The sequence below is a fragment of the Primulina tabacum genome, chromosome 6 (assembly GCF_025594145.1).
Source record: "Primulina tabacum isolate GXHZ01 chromosome 6, ASM2559414v2, whole genome shotgun sequence".
Taxonomy (NCBI): Eukaryota; Viridiplantae; Streptophyta; class Magnoliopsida; order Lamiales; family Gesneriaceae; genus Primulina; species Primulina tabacum.
Genome location: NC_134555.1, coordinates 4,734,073 through 4,756,994, shown reverse-complemented (window position 1 = coordinate 4,756,994; position 22,922 = coordinate 4,734,073). Strand labels below are relative to the sequence as shown.

Below are 22,922 nucleotides of genomic sequence, written 5' to 3'. Positions count from 1 at the left end.
CACGATCTCTCCTCATCTCCTGGACCCTGATCATGTCCCACCTGTTGTCATGTACACATACAAACAAGACAACAGTCGGATAATTCCGGTGAAAATATAATCCCAGTATAAATCAACGAAACATGCAATCATATAAACAAATATAAAGCATGTAACAGATAACATCAATATGTATCAAAATCTGAAACATAATCAATATCAGGCTGTCGACAATACTCGTAACTCTACAATTCAGACTAGACTCAATCCTATTCTAGGGATCCCGGTTTCCAGAAGTTGGCATTCCCATATCGACCAGCAGTAATAGAAAAGACTCCAGTTCTATCCACGTCGATAGGGTATCGATCACCAGTAATAGAAGAAGCTCTGATTCTATCCACATCGATATAGTATCGATCACCAGTAATAGAAGAAACTCCGATTCTATCCACATCGATATGATATCGATCATCAGTAATAGAAGAGTTACGATTCTATCCACATCGATACAGTACCGATCACCAGTAATTCATCCAGTGACAGACTTTGGCACTATCGCCCATACACTATCTTGTGACATCGTGCAATGTGCCCGTGGCGATCCCGCCACTATCAGGCACTTCTGTCACAAGATTACTCGTCTAATACATGTTATCTATAAATCAAGAAAACAAGTACATCAATCAAATCAATGCAAATATCAATGCAATAATATAAAGTATGTGATTTAGGGAAACTCAAGTCTAAACCGACTTAAGTCGATTTCCCGATACCACATTGACTTATACCTTTCGTTTGTAGTCTCGGTCTGAAGCAATATCAGTTCTGAACTCAAGACTGTCTCTGTAAATCTGAAACGACATATTGAGAATCATAATATCAATATTCCATTCACAATTCAACATTGAATCTGATTAATCAGAATTTAATTCAAATCACGGCATAACGGCACAATCTCAGTATCCCCGTTAATACCATCTCAACAGACATGAATTACAAATCATAACTTCATATACGATACAATCTATAATCCCGTCACAATTCAAATCTGTCTGGTATAAATCAATATACCCTGAAAATTCATAACAATTCCATAATCGATCTGTTTCTCAATCTGACTTCGATTCTATGATGTCTAACATGACAAGAACATCATATTTGAATCCTATTCAATTCTGACAATAGCATAATTTCAAAACATGTCAAAACGTAGTAAAACTTACGTCCTGTTGTAGCCTACGTTGCTATGAACTCGGTGTCGTACTCGGATTCAAATTTGGACCGACGGATCGTTCGTAAATCAAATTCTAAAATCAAAGAGCAATTCCTCCCTAACCTCTCGTTTTCCTCTTCTTTCCCTTTTTAAATCGATTGTGATATATATATATATATCCTGCATGTTTGAGGCGAGGTGGCGCATCTCTTCATAAAACACGTCTCGCGCATATGCGCGACATCACTCGGCGCATATGCGCGAGACACTCTGTCTCCGCGCGTATCATGCACATCGCCTCGCGCATATGCGCGAATCTAAGTCGCACATGTGCGCTCAACTCTCTGGACCTCTCGCGCATGTGTGCGTATTGAGATCGCGCATGTGCGCCCAACTCTCTGGACCTCTCGCGCATGTGCGCGTATTGAGGTCGCGCATGTGCGCCCAATGCTCGGTCTCTCATTATGGCTTCCGCACAGCTCGCGCATATGCGCGACATCTTCCGCGCATATGCGCGGGGTCTTCTGCCTGATTGGCGCATGTGCGCGCATCCGGTCGCGCATGTGCGCTGATGCTACTGCCCTCGCACATTAATTTTCACACGCAATCTCATTTCGTGTCTCGGTTATCCCTTTCATAATCGTCTCGATTAAAATCAATAATCGTAATTTAACACGATATTAAATCTCGGGCATTACAGTTAACCACTTTTAAAATTTTTTTTGAAATTTGTTTATTTTCTTCTATTTTTTTTTTAAAAAAATTTAATTTTATTTTTTAATTATATATATGATTATTTAGATTTTAAATTTTAAAATATTATTTAAATTGTATTGTAGTTTATTTTTATTTTAAAAAATATATATAAAAATACTTATATTTAATTATATGTATATTTGCTTGAGTTGCACGAGCATTGTAAAAAAATTATTGCAGTTTGGTTTAAATATCAAGTCTTCGTTTTTATTGGAGTTTATGTTGCATATCTCAAATTTCTTCTTTGGTAAGTACAAATTTAAAAAGTGTGTTGCCGCAATCATTTGTAATTTAAGATTCAATTGTTATGCTTTTCAATTTAGAATTCTGTTTATGCACTCAACATAGTTTTGAAATTAAGTTTTGAATGAATCTTAAATAGATAGATATTAACAAATATATAAATACTTATACATTTCGTTATACACGCAACGCGTATATCCTGATAGCTTGTATAAATAATTTAAAACTCAACATAACATAAGATCAATTTCAATTTCATTTTTCTTTTAGTATTTCTCATTCAATATTTTTTTTTTTGGAAGTGTATGCAAACTCTAAAAAAATTATTTTTCTCTCACTTTGGACAAGAATATTTTAGTGTTTATTAACCTTTAATTATGCTTATGCTTAGTTTAATTCGAATCTAAAAGTTTGTTTAATGTTGATTCTGAATTTTCAAAAGTGGTTATGATATTTTGATAGATAAATGATTTTTTTCTGGACACTCTTACCGGTAATATTTTGTCTAACCCAAAAATCCAAATGAACATATTTGCAAAAGATATCAAAAACTTGTGTGAGACGGTCTCACGGATCGTATTTTGTGATACGGATCTCTTATTTGGATCATCTATGAAAAAATATTACTTTGTATGCTAAGAGTATTACTTTTTATTGTGAATATCTATAAGATTGACCCGTCTCACATATAAAGATTCGTGAGACCGTCTCACAATAGTTTACTCTTACAAGATATTCAAATTTAATTCTGAAACAAAAAATATATCAAGTGAACGGCTTTGCGACTGGCTTGAAGAGCAACAATTGATTGATCCATCCGTTATCTTTTAGCTCGAACAATATATTTAACGATTTTAAAATATTATTGTATTTTTTTTTTTTTTTGAAGCAACGCTGTTTTCCAGTTTGATAACTTGTGGTTGAATTTTTATATTCAAGTCTTATTTTTTTGTCAAAATTTGAGATTTTTTTAATGTTTATGATTTAAACATTCACTGTATATATTTTATATGTTATTATTATTGTTTAAAGAGAACAATTTATATATAGATTAAACAAGACTCTACTCTCTTACGTAATGATATGGTCGTAGCGTCACGTTGTTTAACTAAAAATTATAATTTATTAAAATACTGGGATTCAATTTTTTTTAACCATACATTTATATCAATCATTCTTTCAATAAGATCAATTATTTTTGCATAAAAATAACCATCCAATAATTACACTAACTTGTAATTTATAAACACCAGTTACCAATTTTATAATTATATACATCAATAATAATAAAATAATAGTAAAATAATAACAACAATAATAATAATAAAAGCTTCAAATATCTTAAATTATACTACAATTATCAAGGATAGACCAACACCGGGATATGGTTTGCAGCCAACGTGCCGGTTAATGAGATCCTACCTATGTGGGCACTACCCTCACTTCATTTATACGGGTAAGATCTTGCCACACATACAATTTCAAAAAAAAAGTGGGTCCTATATATGCATGGGCAAATCTTGGCCATCCATCTTATCATGGAGGCAATGTCCACATGGGTAGGATGAAATAAACTCAACGTGCCAATGGCTAAGGTAAACCAATTAATGTGACTAGAAAAACATTTATTAGCACCAATTCGTTATTGTATGAGCAATAACGTTTTCAAACGCCTGCTTGTTTTCACGTTCACGGCGTCTTTCACAATGGCGGAGCCAGAAATATGATTTTGTTCGGACTAGAATTTTAAACTCTAAAATCTTTTAATATTTTAAATTGATTTACCCGAACTAATATCATATTATTCTAAAATTTACACATAAATTTTTAAAAAAATTGGGCCACTCGGGCTGAAGCCCGGGTACATGAGCATGTAGTCCGCCCCTGGTCCTTCGCCTCGTTGGCCAATAATGGCATCAATTTCATCAAGAAATTAACGGTTTTTTGGACAAGCATATCAAACATGATTTGTTTGGTGTGGTTTACATACTACTACATTAACTCATGAGTTTATCCGGTACAAATCGAAAAATATTGATCGCGAGAAATGAAACTTACATATAAAAATTTGACACAAAAAATATTGTTTAAATATAATTTTACTTTACCTAAAAATTTATTTTATATAAAATCCTATCAAAGATTCAAATGAATGCATAATGCGTATAGCATCATTGACGTGCAAGACTAACTAGTTTTATTATTGTGTGAAGTCGATAACTATATCAAAAATACCTGTTTCATCTAGTTATTATTAATATTTAATTTATATAAACTAGTAATTTTTCAACCTGATGCTTGCTTTATTAAATTTAATATAAGATTATTATTAATATATATAAACTAGTAATTTTTCAACCTGATGCTTGCAGTATAAATTTAATATAATTTTATATTAAAAAACGTTTTTTTTAAAGTACAGTTATGTTTTTGCTTTTTTTTTTTTTTTTGCTCTTGTATTTTTTGTTATGTTTTTTATAATAACAAAAATAAATATATACATATATAATCATTATATGTTTTTTAAAAAAAATTTAATAACCAAAACTGATATTGCTAAAAAAAATAAAAATAAAACTATATATATGATGAAGTTTTTAGAAAAATTGTAAAAAAAATTCAAAATACTAAATGTGGTTTGCTATATTTTGGCATTTATAAAAGAACACGTATAAACACATGAGAGACTAAAATGTTCATTTCGTGGTATTCTTATTTTCCTGATAATATAGTATAGATATGGTTAATATTATAATTTATAAAATTCTAAAAGAATGAATTTAACAAGTTATGTAAAAGCAATTATCACTTACACACACACACATATAATCCAATCGATAGTATATCCTATACTATCATAGAAAAAAAATTCAAATTTGTATCTCGATGAATATATATATATATATATATATATATATATATATATATAGACACACATTATATTTTATTGGATTCAAAATAACTCTTTTTAATGCCAAAAAATTCATGGGTAGAGTCGAGTCGTCTTACATCATATATATATATATACACACACACACACACACATTATATTTTATTGGATTCAAAATAACTCTTTTTAATGCCAAAAAATTCATGGGTAGAGTCGAGTCGTCTTACATCATATATATATATATATACACACACACACATTATATTTTATTGGATTCAAAATAACTCTTTTTAATGCCAAAAAATTCATGGGTAGAGTCGAGTCGTCTTACATCTCAGTTATATATACACGTACGCGAAGTACGCTTTCATGTATATTTCTATACTCCTTTTTTCTCTTAGTAACGCTTTTGCACATGGCAATTACTGTATAAAACACAATAATCATCTCCGTAAAAACGACATTAGCTACTTAAAACACGTTATCAGTGCACAAACGCCACGTAATTTACCAACACCATTATTTTTCTCCTCAAGTAACATTAAAATATGCATACAAAATCAGCAATCAAATATGAAAAGAGATTTTCGTATCAATAAAACTATTAAAAATAATAATCCTAGCTATACTTGTTTAATGAACGTAAATACTCATCCTTAATAGTGAACTAGAAAGTTCTACGAATTCAACTATAACAATTAATTAATAATTACCAAGATTATTAAAAACTTAAGCGTGTCGCAAATTCAACCAGCTGCTCGGTGTCGTCGATGAGTTAATCTCGAGAGGTTTATGTCATTAAAATCATACGAGTTAATCTCGAGAGATATTACCCTTTCTATTAATCTCGAGAGGTTTATGTCATTACACCATACGAGTAACAGTATTGACGTACGCTCGATCGCATCAATAATCGGTACATCGAGGATGATGTATTTGAAAGAACTGTTATTGGATGATCGACAATATATATGATTCGTGTTCTCGTAATCGTATATTGTATTAATAAACATATTCGGTAAAATTGATGTGAAAGTAAAAATTATTGGGAGTGGAACATTATGCATGATTGCATATTCTCTCGATAGATATTTAGGGTTTTAGACTTACTTAGCTACCTATATATATAAGTACACATTCCACGATTTATTTGCGAAACCTACGATATAGTGACATTAAACCTACTCTAAAACATGGCCATCCCATGTCTGAATTTAACAGAAAAATCTTTCGACATTCAAATATTCAAAATGTATCCCAAGAATTCCACTATGAAACTGAAAGCATTCCGGCCAATTTTGTCATCCATTTTCTTGTATTTTATCATATTATGCGTTTTCAGATTCTCACATTTAACCTTTCCATGCACCACTAAATTCTGGTTTTTCATAGCAAACACTCTCATTCTCATTATCGCTGCTGATTTTGATGCTTTCTCTTCGTCAGAAAAGCAAGAATATATCTCCCGAGAGTGCGGGATCAAAAACAACATGAGATTAGCGGACATGAACGTTGAAACAACGACGACGACTCCACCTGATGAAAAATATTATAGCATGGTTTCTTCTGCAAATGACGATGGTTATCAGAATCTTAAACCCGAAGCTACGGAAAAAGAGACCAAACAAGAAGATGATAGTACAGAAAACCCTGAAGAGGAAAGTGTGGAAAAGATGAAAGATTTGAGCACAACCGATCAAGAAGTTGAAAATGAGCGGATCAGTACTATTGCACAGGAAACATTCGCTCATGTGACTGAAACCTGGGAGGGGGGAGGGGTTGAATCTCTGTCTGATCAGATTGAAGAAGACGAGTTTTCAAGCATGTCTGTTGAAGAACTTAATACAAGGGCCGAGGAATTCATTCGAAGGATTCACAGGCAAATCAGGCTTCAAGTACTGGTCGACAACCGGAAGAATCTGCTGGATCAACTGCAGCCAGTCTAAAATTCATCTTTTGAAATGAAAATTTCAAATGATTAATAAAAAATTATTTCTTTTCTGTTATATAAAAATATATATATTTTTTGTATAAACATATATGCATGGTAGTTTATTAAATGCATGATAGTAAAAGATTCATTCCATGAAAGCACGTAAAATAATCACGGGTCGAGGGTTATTATTTATAATATCAATTAGGAGGTTCGTAAATGTTAAAATATATATACTTCAAACAACATTATTTTTTGAATAAAAATATATTATTATGATAACATTATTTCCTTATACTATTTGTAAATGTAGCTATTAGTTTCTTAAAATATAAGAACATTAGCTTATTGAAAAATAGCATTATATTTAGTGGCAGAGTCAGAAATATGACTATGCTCGGGCTAGAATTTTAAACTCTACAATCTTTTAATATTTTAAATTGATCTACCCGGGCTAATATCATTTTATTCCAAAATTTACATATAAATTTAATAAAAAAATTGGGTCACCCGGGCTTTAGCCCGAATATATAAGAGTGTAGCTCCGCCCGTAACTATATTAGTTATAGTAATGCCAAAGGTTATCTTTTTCTACATATATACTAGAAATAAATAAAGTAATTAAGTGTTTACCATTTTCCAAGTAATCATACGTCAATACATTTAAAAAGTTTGACACCAAATTTGTATACAAATATTTCGCTACATCTTTCATCATATAGTTAAAGAACATTTCTTTATAGCAAAATATATTTTGTGCAAAGTCAAATTTACTCATGCAGTATTTACTTAAAGAAATTTTAAATTTGGGCATTGCTTATATTGGTGAAATGAATTTATGACATGACCCAATTCAATTTTATAATGATTATTTTGTGATTATGTTATTTCAAACAATGTGGTGGGGGTGCAAATCAAGAGTCTGATTTATACTAAAATGGTTTGATTCATGTGCGAGCTCAACTTACATGTATCAAATGACGGATCAATTCAGGACAAAACATGTAGCGCCTTTATCCAGAACGCCTACATTAAACAAATTCCAGCGTGCAATAAGAAACTTAAATAACCATAATCAGAGTCAAATACAAATTGCATAAACATAACATTCATAAGAATATATGATCATAATATCATCCGCTACACTTGCGGAAAAACCTATTGAGATACAACCATATTGAGATAGTATAATACAACCATACTGAGATAGTATCTGAATACCCCAAAAATAACACATAAAACCTATAGGCACCAAACTCTATTGGCTCCCGCCGACTTCTTAGGGCCCGTCCAATCAGAGACCTGCTCGTGGGATAAGATGCTCAAGATGAAAGCAAACACGTGAAAGAAAAATCGCATAGTACGTAATGTATGAGTATAAAAACCTATATGTACATGCATGCATGAATCTTGAACCAATGATCATGGATCAAACTAGAAATTCGTGTACAGACAATATGAAGCCGAGAGTATGTAACCATGCCGTGGATCGTACCTTGAGAGCCTCGCATACCTCAAACAAACGCGGACCTAAAATGTCTTAGGTCATCATAACATGTTGTTCCATTGGATCTGGTGCCAACTAGCGCCCGATCGTCGACAAGGGTAGAACGACCCTACTGAACTGGTTATATCTCAAGGATATATGCTCGACATGATATGAAAATTTTGCATAATAACATGACATACAAACATGCATAATATATCATATATTTTGTAACTTTTTAAGCAGTTCAGTAGATGACATCGAAGAAGTTGGATATTCAGACGTTGTCTTACGCTACCTTTTAGAAGTGGACCAATGAGGTCCGTGCAACCTCATGGCACCGACGATCATCCTCCGCCCTTTTCGCCTCCGATCCTCACATGCCCACCAGCTTCCGCTTGGTTCATCCCCGAACCACACCGTACTAGGAGAGTTCGGCTCTGATACCAACTGTAACGTCCCAGATTCGACGACTGTCCTCACTGTACCAAGACGAGTCTTTCCAACGTGCTTATGTCCTCACTCACACGCACTATAAAAAACTTTCCAGGGGGTCACCCATCCCAAAATTGCCCCAAGTCAAGCACGCTTAACTTTGAAGTTCTTATGTGATGAGCTACCGAAAAGAAGATACACCTTCTTGATATGAGTAGTACATATCAAATCTTTTAAGTCCTCCTCAATTGCAAAGTCTCATACATGAACAGTTTCAGATTCTCTCTCCTTCCGGTGTAAGTCGGTTCATTCATGTTCCCTCCCCCTAGAACCTTGCTAGGGCCGCTCATTGTCCCTGCAACCTTATGACACCGGCGATCACCCCCCGCCCTCTTCGGCCCTAGGCCTCACAATGATGACATGTTATGAGAATCATGTTATGTGTATGTGCTCGAACGACCACTTCTTATTGAATGACGATCATATCACTCACCCTTTACTCTATCATCCTAAGATAAGTCAGAAGAGAAAATCAAGTAAGATGAACAAGACTAGTTTTGGGGCTGATAATAAGAAGGATCAAGAAATTTATTTTAGTTTTCGCTAACACTACAAGAAAAACGTCCAACGACAACGCACCTACGACAACGATTTTTGTGAAAAACCGTTGTATAGTTTTTAACAACGGTTTTAGTGAAAACCGTTGTCATAAGTGTGTTTTGACAACGGTTTTGTAAAGGGCAACGATTTTTTCAGCTAGATATGGTCAGCTTGGGTGGGCTGGCTTGTCCTCGACATTTTCACTTTTTAGCACCATCATTCTGGGCCTGGAGAGGAGGTAAGGCTAGACTTAAAGGGCTTACGGACTTTGTGGATCATGTTTTTTGCATCCTTCCATTCGAGGCAAAGTCTGTAGGTTAAATGGACTACTTGCAACATTTGTGGGCCATCCAATATGAGAAGATATTTTGGAACTTGAGGTGAACTCATATGCATAGCATTAACCATTTGAAGGCCTCGCTCGGTGATAAATTTGTGTTTGCCTTATGAAGAGATACAATATACGATAAAGAGATTATAAAAACTTCTTTTATCTGATGCTTCCTCTAAAGAAAGTCTTGATTTATTTTTCTTGTAGTCGTGTTATTCTTGAGGAATTTGTTTTTCAGGTTAGAAAAAGCACAGACAAAGAATGGAGGGTTGAAGGCGATGGAGAAAAATTTAGGAATGTACATGTGATATCGCCAGGTAGAATGATGAAAATTTATTTATACCTCCTGTTTTACTTTACAGCTGATATGTACTTCTTTCTACTTGGTATATTAAAATTTATTCATGACTACCACCTCTTTAGAATATCAACCACTTTTATTGTCAAATCTAGTACAGAAGTGGTTGCTTCTAAGTTGATGTAAGATATACATCATAAATGTTGGGACAAAAGTCGTACTTAAAAGACTGGCAGCTTTTTCCTGCTTTCTTATGAATTTTAATGCATCAAATCGACAAAAACCAACCTTAGATTTTAATCAACGTTTCATGGAATCCTATTTGAAGTTTATCCTGTATTAAACACATTGGTTTTGATACATGAAGGATCCACCACAATCATATCAGTGCTCCCTGGAAGTAGATTACAAGAGGTCACACGCATGCTTCCAATACTTTCACACACCTTGGAGCTACTTAAAAATGACTTCTCCGAGTTAACAACGGTTATTTATGTGGCACCTAATAAGCAAGTGGAAGGTTACATATGGAAGGCTGTCAGGGGTGTGGCCAGTGCCAGTTGTTATGGTACCAGGTGTCAAGCATCCTGCATCAAGTATAATGCTTTTAGTGTAAGACCTTTGATATAATATCATCAGAGCTATTTGGCTATCATATTCTAAAATTATTGCATCTCGAGTAAAGTAATGGTCTGAATAGCACTTCAACAATGGTACATACACAATACTGTAGTTTGCTGGTGTTGCATTGGAACATTTCTTGGGGTATCGAGATTCAAATAAAATAATGCCATCAAAGTAAAAATAGGAGTGTAAGGATTATTTTGTCCGACAGATACGTAAATTAATGAGAATATCAGTATAGAATGTAAAATAGTAAATTCGTGTTTTATCAGAATTAGGTGTTGTTCCAGATGTTACAACATCTCGGACAACATCTACATGCAGCGAAAAATTAACTTTTATAACACAAATTGACTTGAAATAAATAGATGGACGTGATTAAATATGCATAAGTATAAATACTTGTGCGGTGACTTATGGCAAAAATTAATCACTAGAAAACTCAATCGTTTACAAAAAAAACTTAACACTAGTGATTGTACCAAAATCAATTTTCTCAACAATTTGAGAAAATAAAGCTTTCTAAAATAAATAACCAAAACAAAAATAAACGTAATCAAGAAAGCAAAACTTGATCCCAGAAACCACTATCAACTAGATGCAATCTTTAGTCAACACCGTTACGGATGTTGTCTGTAGATGTTGGCAACATTCAGCTTAACACGGGAATCACCACTCCAAACAGCAACGGCTTTGTGATCTGCAAATCTCTGCAACGTGTGTGTTTGTATGGTCGATATCGAAGCCACCTTCATCAGTGAGCTTTATCTCTTATTTATAGGTGAAGAATCATATCTCCTCAAGGAAACCTAAAATACAAGGAAAGTGAGAGTTTTATTTGGAATAAACTCTTTTTAAACACTAATACCATATCTCTTGAATTAAGATCTCATTATCTAAGGAAGGCAAAATCATATTAAATATTTGCTCAATCAAATCAACAAGGAAAACTCTATTAAGGAAATAAATAAAATATATCATTTAAAATCGAAATCTTATTTCCCTTCAATCTCCCCCTTTTTGCCTTTCTTGGACAAAATGAGATAAACTCATTTATCCTTGTTAAGATCAAATCAACTCCCCCTGAGTTTTAGATTTTCTCCCCCTGAATAAAATACTGTGAGTACGGGGTGTTGTTAGAATTGTTGGCAACACTTAACACAACACCTGCAACAGTTCCATTAACAGTTAGAGATATTAGCCAAGACAAGAATACAAACAGAAATATTAATAGACAATTAAGAGCAGAAATAGAGACATTTAAGCCAACAAAATCTAAACATAATCATCTTCATCCTCCTCATCCTCAGTTTCTTCATCCTCATTGTCCTCTTCCTCTTCATCATCCTTGGTCCCTGACGGACCAGCACCGGTTTGATCATCTCCCCTTTTTTGTCCATGAACAGCCATTTCTAACATGACACTGATAGCAGCAGCCAAACTCTCATAGTAGGCCAAGTCGGCCTTAGCCTGCGCAATTTTCTTAAGAGCATGATCGAGATGGGTCTGGGCACCCGCTACGGTAATCTTCGCATAACCAGGTTTAGGTGGTCTAGAGGTAGACGCAGTAGTTGGTCCAGTAGCAGAAGGTGCTTTGGATGAGTATTTCCATGGAAGGTCAACTTTGCGGTTTCCTTTGAACAGGGCCTTGGCAATTTTGATTGTTTCGTGGGAATCAGACAGACCCTCATCAACATTTCGAACAAACCCTGGGACACCAGTATCCCATAGATCAGACTGGAAAACGGGAGCTTGGATGACTTTAATCCCCCATCAGCATACTGCATCACAGTGGAAAATACCATACGCCCAAAATTAAGAGTGCCATTGCCAATGGCAACCAGAGTCAGTGCTTGAGATTTGGTAACCACCGTGGTGTTTGTGGACGGCGTCCAATTCTGGGTGGCAACCTTGTGCAGGACAGAGTATAGGGTCGTGAGTTTTGCAGCTGAGACCTTGTGTGGATGGGCAGGGAATTTTCCAATCAATCCACCAGTTAGTACAGAGACTACCTCATCAAGATCTGGTGGAGGGCCTTCAGGAACAGATGGGGTGCTGTAGTAATCATTAATGATTTGTGGATCAAAGTTATATATCTTATTCCGTACAAAAACCTTGCCAAATTTAGCCGATCATGGATCACTGACCCCCGATGAGAGGTTGCCATAGAATTCAGCCACAGCTTTATGGCAATAGGGCAATACAGATGAGACGGTAGAGAGTAGACCACGAGTATTAAGAAACTCGATCAAATTGTTTCAGGAGTAGGCTGCCATATCAGCGTTGCGTTCTTCAATAAATTCCCTGTTGGTATAGAGATCCCAGTTGGAGAATGACTTCTCAGTATAGAACTTGGAGTTGTAGCAACCATCTAGGTCTACTCGCTAAAATCAGTGTTGTCAGAGGTGTCGGCAACATCGTTGACAGCATCCTCGTCCACTGCCTCGTTTGTTTCAGGGGCTTCATTGAATGCAGCAGGAGTATCAGCAGAACTGCTGGAACCAGTGGACTTTTCAGTTTCGGGGGAAGCAACAGGAGCGGCAGAGGCTTCACTCTTCTGATTTTTCAGGGTAGCCATAAATTGGGCCAACGTGATTTCTTCTTCAGTGGAGGGAGAGGACTCTTGTGGAGGAACAGGGGTTGTTTTCTCAGAAGAGTCAGTGGTGTTGCTGGAGGTAGACTTGCCTTCCTTAGGCGGAGGATTACTCTTCTTGTGGGCCACAAACTCGTAATTGGCATCATCAAAATCATCACCCGAGGTTTCTGCCGGATCAATCAGCGATGGGCGAGTGGATGGCTGACCCTTATATCGGAAACGTTTGTCCGGCGTGAGGTCTGGATTATACCCAGCCTGTCGTTTGGAGCGGCGAACTTGCTGGCGCGGAGGATTGAACACTGGAATTATTGGGGGGTTATCAAGATCATGTGGATTTCCGGGCTCACCTGGTTCAATAATCTCCAGGGGCACTGGTTCTTCAACAGCAGGTACCAACGGTAGGGGCGGCTCAACAGTGGGTGTTGCAGCAGATGTTGTCTTGTTGAGAGCAACATCGTCTGCGTGTCCCATTTCACTTCGAATATCGTGGGGATCAAAGCCCTTTCCTGTCATTGTTTGTAAATCTAATATAAGTGATAACAACAGGAGAAAATTGCAGAGAGTAATTCAAATTTTCAGGAAAATGATGTGAGGGTTTGCAAAATAGTGAAAATGCGTATGGTCGAAGGCAGGCGGTGTAAAAACAGGAGGATAATCATGAAATTACAGTGCAACGGTAACATCCCAAATTAGTAACCGATCAATGCTAACGGTAAAAAAAATAACGGGTAAAAAAAAATAGCCGTTACTCCCTTCAGAGTTTATCGCAATAATTTTGTGCAATATCATTTCAAAAGTAATTCCAGACATAAAACCCACATCGGATTATAGCTCCACTTACCATCAAGGAGCACATTAATTCGATTTCCTGCAAAGATTGGATTTATCACAAAACGTCTTTGTTGTAATACAAATAACCTCATGACCCAATTCACACTGTTATGTTTATGCATGACTTATGGATGCTTAAAAACAGAATGGAACATAGATAAAAACATGAGAACAAATATGAGATATGTTTACAGATGAAGTGTTGTCACAAATGTTGGCAACATCTCCAGTCAACACCCACAGTTCCTGAAAACAAAATTTGATAATCTTCACACTCAGTGACTTAATAATATTTTTAACCTAGAAGTGGTAGCTCCCACACTAGAAGAACAGTCTTCATTGGACTCCTCTAGGTAGCTTTTTTCATTTTCTTCTATTTCTGTGTTAATTTTAGAAGGGGTAGCTCCCACACTAAAAGCACAGCCTTCATTGGGCTCTTTTAGGTAGCTTTTTCCATCTTTTCTTCTGATCACAGACCCATCACTTGATTATTCAATTTTACTTCGTTTACTTGTCACATTGGTTAGAGTCAAGTGACCACACTTCAAATCTTTCTGTGACTAAGTTCACATGTAAAGGTGTAAAGTTTGAAAAAATAACAAGGAATTGTAGGTGCAACAGAGAATTATGCTGCACATGTTCAACACATCACATCACCGTATGAATGCAATGCAAAATGTCTAAGCCCGAGAAATGTATATGCAAATGAGATGTTGTCCGAGATGTTGTAACATCTGAGACAACATCCAAGAATGATTAGGCAGAAAACATGCTGAGAGATTTCCGAAGGTTGGAAAATCTTTCAAAATCCAATGCTTTGGTGAATATATCGGCCAGTTGGTTATTTGTATCAACAAACTCCATTTGGATCAATCCTTTCTCTACAAGATCTCGAATAAAATGATGTCCTATGTCAATGTGCTTTGTTCGAGAGTGTTGTACTGGATTTTTTGAAATGTTAATTGCACTAGAATTATCATAATACACGACTAAGGATTCACTTTTAAGCTCATAATCTTCTATCATTTGATTCATCCATAAAAGTTGGGTGCACGCATTTCCAGCTGCCACATATTCTGATTCAGCAGTGGAGAGTGAAACACAGTTCTATTTTCGACTATGCCAAGAAATCAGATTATTGCCAAGATAGAAACACCCCCCAGAAGTGCTTTTTCTATCATCTAAATCTCCAGTCCAATCAGCATCAGAAAATCCAACCATGTTTGAGTTGGTTTCGTGTGTATACCATAATCCTAATTCAATTGTTCCTGCTATGTAACGTAAAATACGTTTAACAGCTTTCAAATGAGAAAGTTTAGGATTGGATTGATATCTATCACATAAGCAAACACTAAACATGATGTCAGGGCGACTGACAGTCAAATACATGAGGCTACCTATGATGCTACGATATAAGGTGTTATCAACATTTTCGGCAACATCATCTTTGCACAATTTCTCACTCGATCCGATAGGAGTTTTCATGTGTTTTGGGTTTTCGTTTGCAAATTTTTTAATCAAATTCTTAGCATACTTGCTTTGACACAAAAAGATGTCATCATGCATTTGTTTAATTTGAAAACCAAGAAAGAAATTTAGCTCACCAACCATGCTCATTTCAAATGTAGATGACATGCACTCAACGAAATCATCAGCATGCTTTTGAGAGGAAGAACCAAAGATTATATCTTCAACATATACTTGACAAATAAGAATTTCACCTTTGGACTTTTGAATAAAAAGAGTTTTGTCTACCTCACCTCGTTTGAAGCCAATTTCGAGTAGGTATTTAGTCAATCTCCCATACCATGCACGTGGTGCTTGCTTCAAGCCATAAAGTGTCTTCTTCAACTTGTATACATGATCCAAATGGTGTGGATCCTCAAAACCCTTAGGTTGTCTAACATACACTTCCTCACTCAAAATACCATTTAAAAATGCACTTTTGACATCCATTTGAAAAATTTTGATTTTCATGTAGCATGCAACGGCTAGTAGTAGTCTGACTAACTCAATACGGGCTACAGGAGCAAAGTCTCATCAAAATCAACCCCCTCAACCTGTGTGTACCCTTGAGCAACCAATCTTACTTTGTTTCTAATGATGTTTCCAGACTCATCGGTTTTATTTTTGAAAATCCATTTTGTATCAATTATGTTACCATGGTCAGGAGGTGGAACCAAGTCCCACATATCATTTCGAACAAATTGCTCAAGCTCATCATGCATAGCATTAATCCAAAACTCATCTTTCAAAGCTTCATCAACATTTTTAGGCTCAATATTGGATATAAAACATGAAAATCTAACCTGTGAGTATGTAGAACTCATGCAAATTAGTCCAGCCATTTTTCGGTAATCAATCTTTTCTTTCTTCCGAGTTTGAACATCTCCACGCATGTTTCCAATTATTTGAGATAATGAATGATTTTTCTGAATTTTGCTTGGAATACACGATCCATCATCTACTGTATCATCATTGCAATGCGGTTCTTCAGATTCAGTGTCTTCAGCATCACATGTTGTGCCAGATGTTGCAACATCTGGGGCAACATATGCATTTTCCAGTGAGATTGGATTTTCCAGAAGATCTTCAACGTCATCTTCATCAGTTTTCCTCTTGAGATCCGCACAATCATCAAACACCACATTAATGGATTTCATAATAGTCCTAGTTCTTAGATTAAACATGCGATAAGCTCGAATATTTGTGGCATAGCCCAAAAACAAACACTTGTCGCTCTTTGAATCAAACTTTGCAAGTTGATCCATGTCGTTCAAAGTGTAGCAAACACAACCAAACACATGAAAATATTTAAGGTTAGGCTTCTTTCCCATAATGATTTCATAAGAAGTCATGGTTGAACCACTTCTTAAATAGACTCTATTCGATATATGGCATGATGTATTAAGGGCTTCAGCCCAAAAACGCTTTGAAATATTCTTTGAGGCTAGCATCACCCTTGCCATTTCTTGCAGAGTCCTGTTCTTGCGTTCGACAATGCCATTTTGCTGTGGGGTTTTTGGTGCTGAAAATTCGTGTGAAATGCCTTTCCTGTTACAGAAGGATGAGAAGGATATGTTTTCAAATTCTTTACCGTGATCAGTTCTGATCCTTCTCACTTTTAAATTGTGAAAGTTTGAGATTCTTGTGAGCAATTGTTTAAACACATCATAAGTGTCCGATTTCTCCCTAATGAAGCTCACCCATGAAAACCGCGAGAAATCATCAACACACACAAAAGAGTACTTCTTACCTCCAATGCTTTCTACTTCCATGGGACCCATAAGATCCATGTGCAGTAATTCCAGACAGCATATTGTCCCAGATGTTGGCAACACTGGGTGCGAAACGCGCTTTTTTTTTCTCTTTTGACAATCTCCGCACACATATGATATTCCAGATGAAAGATTAGGCATACCTCTAACTGCATCGTACTTACTCAAGTTCTTCAAGGTTTTGAAATTTTCATGTCCGAGTTTTTGATGCCAAAGGTCAAGTTCGGTGATTTGCACATGTTTGCACGAAAGTTCCTCACTTATTTGATAGCAATTATCCGAAGACCTTGTACCTGTCATTATGCACTTGTTAGATTCATCAAAAACTTCACAAGTATGTTTATCAAACTTAACAAGCAAATTATCATCACACAGTTGGCTTATGCTTATCAAATTTGAATTTAATCCTTCAACATGAAGCACATTGTGGAGCTTTGGTAGTCCTTCAACTTTCAAAGTACCCTTTCCAACAATTTTTCCCTTAGCTCCCCCTCCATATGTAACTTTGTCACCTTTTTGCTCAACATAATCGGTGAGACATTCTCGTGATCCAGTCATGTGACGAGAGCTTCCACTATCAAAGTACCAATGACCTGCAGTGTTAGTTTTTAACGAGCTATAAACAACTTTACAGTGAGTTTTTATCTTTGGGACCCAAATTTGTCTTACTGTAGGTCGATGGTGGGAGGTGTTGCGGAAAGTGTTGGACAACATTCGGGGCAACATCCGACTCGACTTTTGATTCATGCGATCATCCCTGAGTTTAAAACAGTAGGGCCTGATATGACCAGGCTTAAAGCAGTGATGACATACATACCTGCGTTTTCGTTTCTTAGCGATTGGTGCAGCAGGTTGTCTTTTTGATGAAGAGCTTTTGATTGGTGAATTGGATTATGGTTGTGGAGATGTATCAGCTTTTCCATTCACAAAAACAGTAGACTTGGAAGATTCACCTATTTCACACACACTGTCTTTGAACTCTAAGCCTTTCTTGTCATATCTTCCCATCAAAAGTATGGATTCAAGCTTGGATGTGCTTGAATTAAACTTGGACAAGGTTTCAGTTGCCTTTTGAAGTTCTTCTTTGGTCTTACCAAGTTCCAAATCCTTTTTGCTCAAAATTACTTCAAGTTTGGCAACTACGGCTTTTAGTTCAACGTTCTCCTTCATGAGACTTGAGTTCAACTTGTTTCTTTTGGTCCAATCTTCAAACAGCTCTTCATAAAGCTTTTGCACACTCTCAAGAGTGAGTTCTTCATAATCAGCTTCTGACTCATCATCTCCACTCAAATTTCCAGAAGTTGTGGATTTCAAACATACTGAATTTTTGCAGATGTTGCGGCCAGGTGTGGCAACACCTAGGGCAACACCTAAAGGATTCACCTGCAGCCAGCGATTTTCTGTAAATAGTGCAGTCAAGGAGGTTTGACTTTCTTCATCAGTGGATTTATACTCAGCATCGGATTCTTCATCGCTTAGAGACACATTGTAGCCTTTGTTTTTCCGCAATCGATTAGCACATTCATTGGCATAGTGTCCAAATCCCTTGCACTTTCTACACTGCACCGAATCATACCTTTTTGAATTGTATTGTCCCTTGCCTTCATTCCTTGGATGAAGTTGTTGCTTGGTAGGGTACTTTTGTGACTTTTCAGGTGCAGGAAGGCTAGGAAATTTAGATGGTTGTGCATCCTTCTTTTTATCTCGGATCCTTTTCAAGTAATCACCAAATTTTTTTGTGATAAAGGAGATAGAATCCTCGCAGAGATCAGAATCATTGACTTCTTGATATATTTGAAGGAGTTCATTATAGGAGTCATTTGAAGCTTGGAGTGCGATTGTCTTCCCTTTATCCTTCTTCTGCATATCCAAGTTCATCTCGAAAGTACGTAATGAACTGATAAGGTCTTCCAATGCCATCTTAGAAGTGTCCTTAGCTTCATCTATTGCGCAAATTTTTATGTTGAATCTTTCGGGCAGAGAACGGAGGACTTTGCTAACTAGGCGCTCATTTGAGATAGCTTCTCCAACACTGAATGCCTCATTAGCAATTTCCCGTAGGCGACGATCATACTCAAGTATGTTCTCAGATTCTTCCATCGTCATCATCTCGAATTTGGAAGTAAGCATCCTTAATCTGGTTCGTCGCACACTCTCAGACCCTTTACAGTTTGTGATTAAACTGAACATGTTCATGTCAACCGATGTGAATATAGCATTCAAAGCCTTTGAGTTGTGGTTCGAATTTTGCACTTCATCAGCAGTCCAGTCAGTTTCAGGCTTTGGCCGTTTGTCACCCTCTTGATCTATCATGGCTGGTGGAGTCCATCCATTGATGACACGCTGCCATGCCCGTTCATCTAGAGATTTTATATAGTATCTTATTTGACCTTCCATAGGCTGTAATTGGTACCATCTAGAACTGGTGGTCGAAGTGCTGCGCTTGCAAATGAATTGTCCATCGGATTAGTTCTGTCAAACAAAAACAAAAACCAGAATCAGCACTTAGTATATCAAGAACCCGCTCTGATACCACTTGTAAGGATTATTTTGTCTGACAGATACGTAAATTAATGAGAATATCAGTATAGGATGTAAAATAGTAAAATTCGTGTTTTATCAGAATTAGGTGTTGTTCCAGATGTTACAACATCTCGGACAACATCTACATGCAGCGGAAAATTAACTTTTATAACACAAATTGACTTGAAATAAATAGATGGACGCGATTAAATGCGGTGCCTTATGGCAAAAATTAATCACTAGAAAACTCAATCGTTTACAAAAAAAACTCAACACTAGTGATTGTACCAAAATCAATTTCCTCAACAATTTGAGAAAATAAAGCTTTCTAAAATAAATAACCAAAACAAAAATAAACGTAATCAAGAAAGCAAAACTTGATCCCGGAAACCACTATCAACTAGATGCAATCTTTAGTAAACACCGTTACGGATGTTGTCTGTAGATGTTGGCAACATTTAGCTTAACACGGGAATCACCACTCCAAACAGCAACGGCTTTGTGAATAATTTTTCTCTGCAAATCTCTGCAACGTGTGTGTTTGTATGGTCGATATCGAAGCCACCTTCATCAGTGAGCTTTACCTCTTATTTATAGGTGAAGAATCATATCTTCTCAAGGAAACCTAAAATACAAGAAAAGTGAGAGTTTTATTTGGAATAAACTCTTTTTAAACACTAATATCATATCTCTTGAATTAAGATCTCATTATCTAAGGAAGGCAAAATCATATTAAATATTTGCTCAATCAAATCAACAAGGAAAACTCTATTAGGGAAATAAATAAAATATATCATTTAAAATCGAAATCTTGTTTCCCTTCAAGGAGGAAAGAAAATCAAAACTAATGATGCTAATACAGCTAAATTTCAATGTGACACAGGCAAGTCGAGTAGCATTATGTGCATCTGGGACAGCTGCTGTAGAGCTGCAGCCAGAGGCGGATGTACAGATGGGCTATACTGGGCTGTAGCCCAGCCCACTTCTTTTTTTTTTAACACTTAGTTAAAATTTCAACATACCCATCAATGGCCCGGCCCAGTACAGCCTAGCCCAGCAACAGCTTCTCCTAATTTTCACGCCGTCTTCACAAAATTTGGGATTTTTTTTTGTTGGCCAATCACCGTAGTTGCTCATTTGCTTGTTCTTCCTAAATCCTAAATCCTGAGATTCGGTCCATCTTTCTAAGATACAGGTTAGCATATCATATTTTTCTTAATGACTTCTTGCATTCTGTATTTTATTTTTTAATGTAATTCATAAATTACTTTTCCAAAAATTGTAATAATGTTCTTCTTATTTTATTTTTAAAAAAACCCCTCAACTTAGTCATTCCATGAAATGCTATTTGAATTATAAAGATAGTCTCTGCGACTGTTTTGGTCGAATAAACTTGAAGAAGTTATAAAAAAAATGGAACGAGCGGCTTTATTAACGAGAAAGAAAAGAGAAGAATAGGAGATGAAAATGAACAGGAAATATGACTTGCACAATAATGGGAGGGAAATTAATTATGTTAGAAGTTAAATTTAATTTCTTAAAGAAAGTACAAAATTTAATATAAATTCAACATCTGAACAATATATATGGGTGCATGTATAGTTTAATAATAATTGTCGATAATTGTTGTTCAGTTGTTGAGCTATTGATTGACTATTACTTGTTTATTTGTTTGATAATTATTTTATTACTTGTTTAGGACTATAATTATTTTATCCTGGAGATTTCACAGATCAAGAAATTGTTGCTTTGGAGTATGAATTGATACATTATAAAATTGATGTGATGCAGAATTTAAAGGTTTCTACACTTGTTGAGTTGTGTCAGCAATTGACTGAGAGTGGACGGTCAAATGTTTACGTTATGTTGACTAGATTGATTCGTCTTGTTTTGACATTACCAGTGTCTACCACCACTACTGAGCGAGCTTTTTCAGCAATGAAGCATGTGAAGACGGCACTTCGCAATAAAATGGAGGATGACTTTCTTGCCGATTGTTTGACACTCTATATTGAACGATATTTAGCTAAACATATTGATGTAAATTCTATTATTGATGAATTTTATGTTTTAAAATCTTGTATGGCAATTTTTTTTTAATAATATATAACTTATCATAGTGAGTTCAAGCCCCCCTAACTCTTATTCCTGGATCCGTCCCTGGCTGCAGCTTGCAAGCTTACCTCGTGTGGTTGCATCTCGAGCCCATGTCCTGACGGAATGGTTCATTCGCTACAAAGCTAAAATACCTTACATCTCTCTTCCCTAACATTATTCCTAAATTCAGCTCTAGTTCCTGAAGCTCTGTTCGGAGCATGCACTCCTTCACACTTGGCTGTGCTACTAAGGTAAGTTTCATGACAGTAATTGAAATTTTAGAAACTGATTAGTTGATGATGCTAGAACTTCAAGAATTGGGATGTTTCAGGGACTTGATGAATGATGAGAGCCTCCGCAAAAAAACAGACGGATGCTGCTGGTAATTTCATCAACGCACTGAGTCCCATGAACTCAACAGAGGGAGAAGTGGAGAACATGCACTCGTTGAGTTTACACCAAGCATGACCGCAGCATCTGAACTCTTGAAGGATTTGAATTTTGAAACTATGATTTAAGTTTTCGGTCTAAATTTATTGGTTCATATTGTTTAAAGAAACCTTTTCTTCAATTTCTGGTTGTTGTAACAAGGGAGGTTAGTTTTATGAAGTCAACTCCAGTTCCAAATAATCTGTTCCAAGTCAGACACGTGAAAACCATGAACCCAATAAAAAAATTCACTAAAACTGATTTAAAGCTCTGGCAACTTAAAGTTCCTGTGTAAATTGACCATTTTAACTAATTGTACATCTGGATGGCACATTGTAACCCTGCATGAGTTAACATTTATTCAACTTGCTTCAAATTAT

General features: G+C 35.9%; 1 protein-coding gene and 1 pseudogene across 1 annotated transcript; both read left to right on the top strand.

The window, feature by feature from the left end:
- Positions 1-6,254: 6,254 nt before the first annotated feature.
- Positions 6,255-7,167, top strand: LOC142548023 (uncharacterized). The gene has a single exon (XM_075656392.1). It carries the CDS (start codon positions 6,275-6,277, stop codon positions 7,025-7,027), a length of 753 nt encoding a protein of 250 aa, XP_075512507.1. The 5' UTR covers positions 6,255-6,274; the 3' UTR covers positions 7,028-7,167.
- Positions 7,168-9,697: 2,530 nt separating this feature from the next.
- Positions 9,698-20,989, top strand: LOC142549943 (putative lipid-A-disaccharide synthase, mitochondrial; annotated as a pseudogene).
- Positions 20,990-22,922: the final 1,933 nt, after the last annotated feature.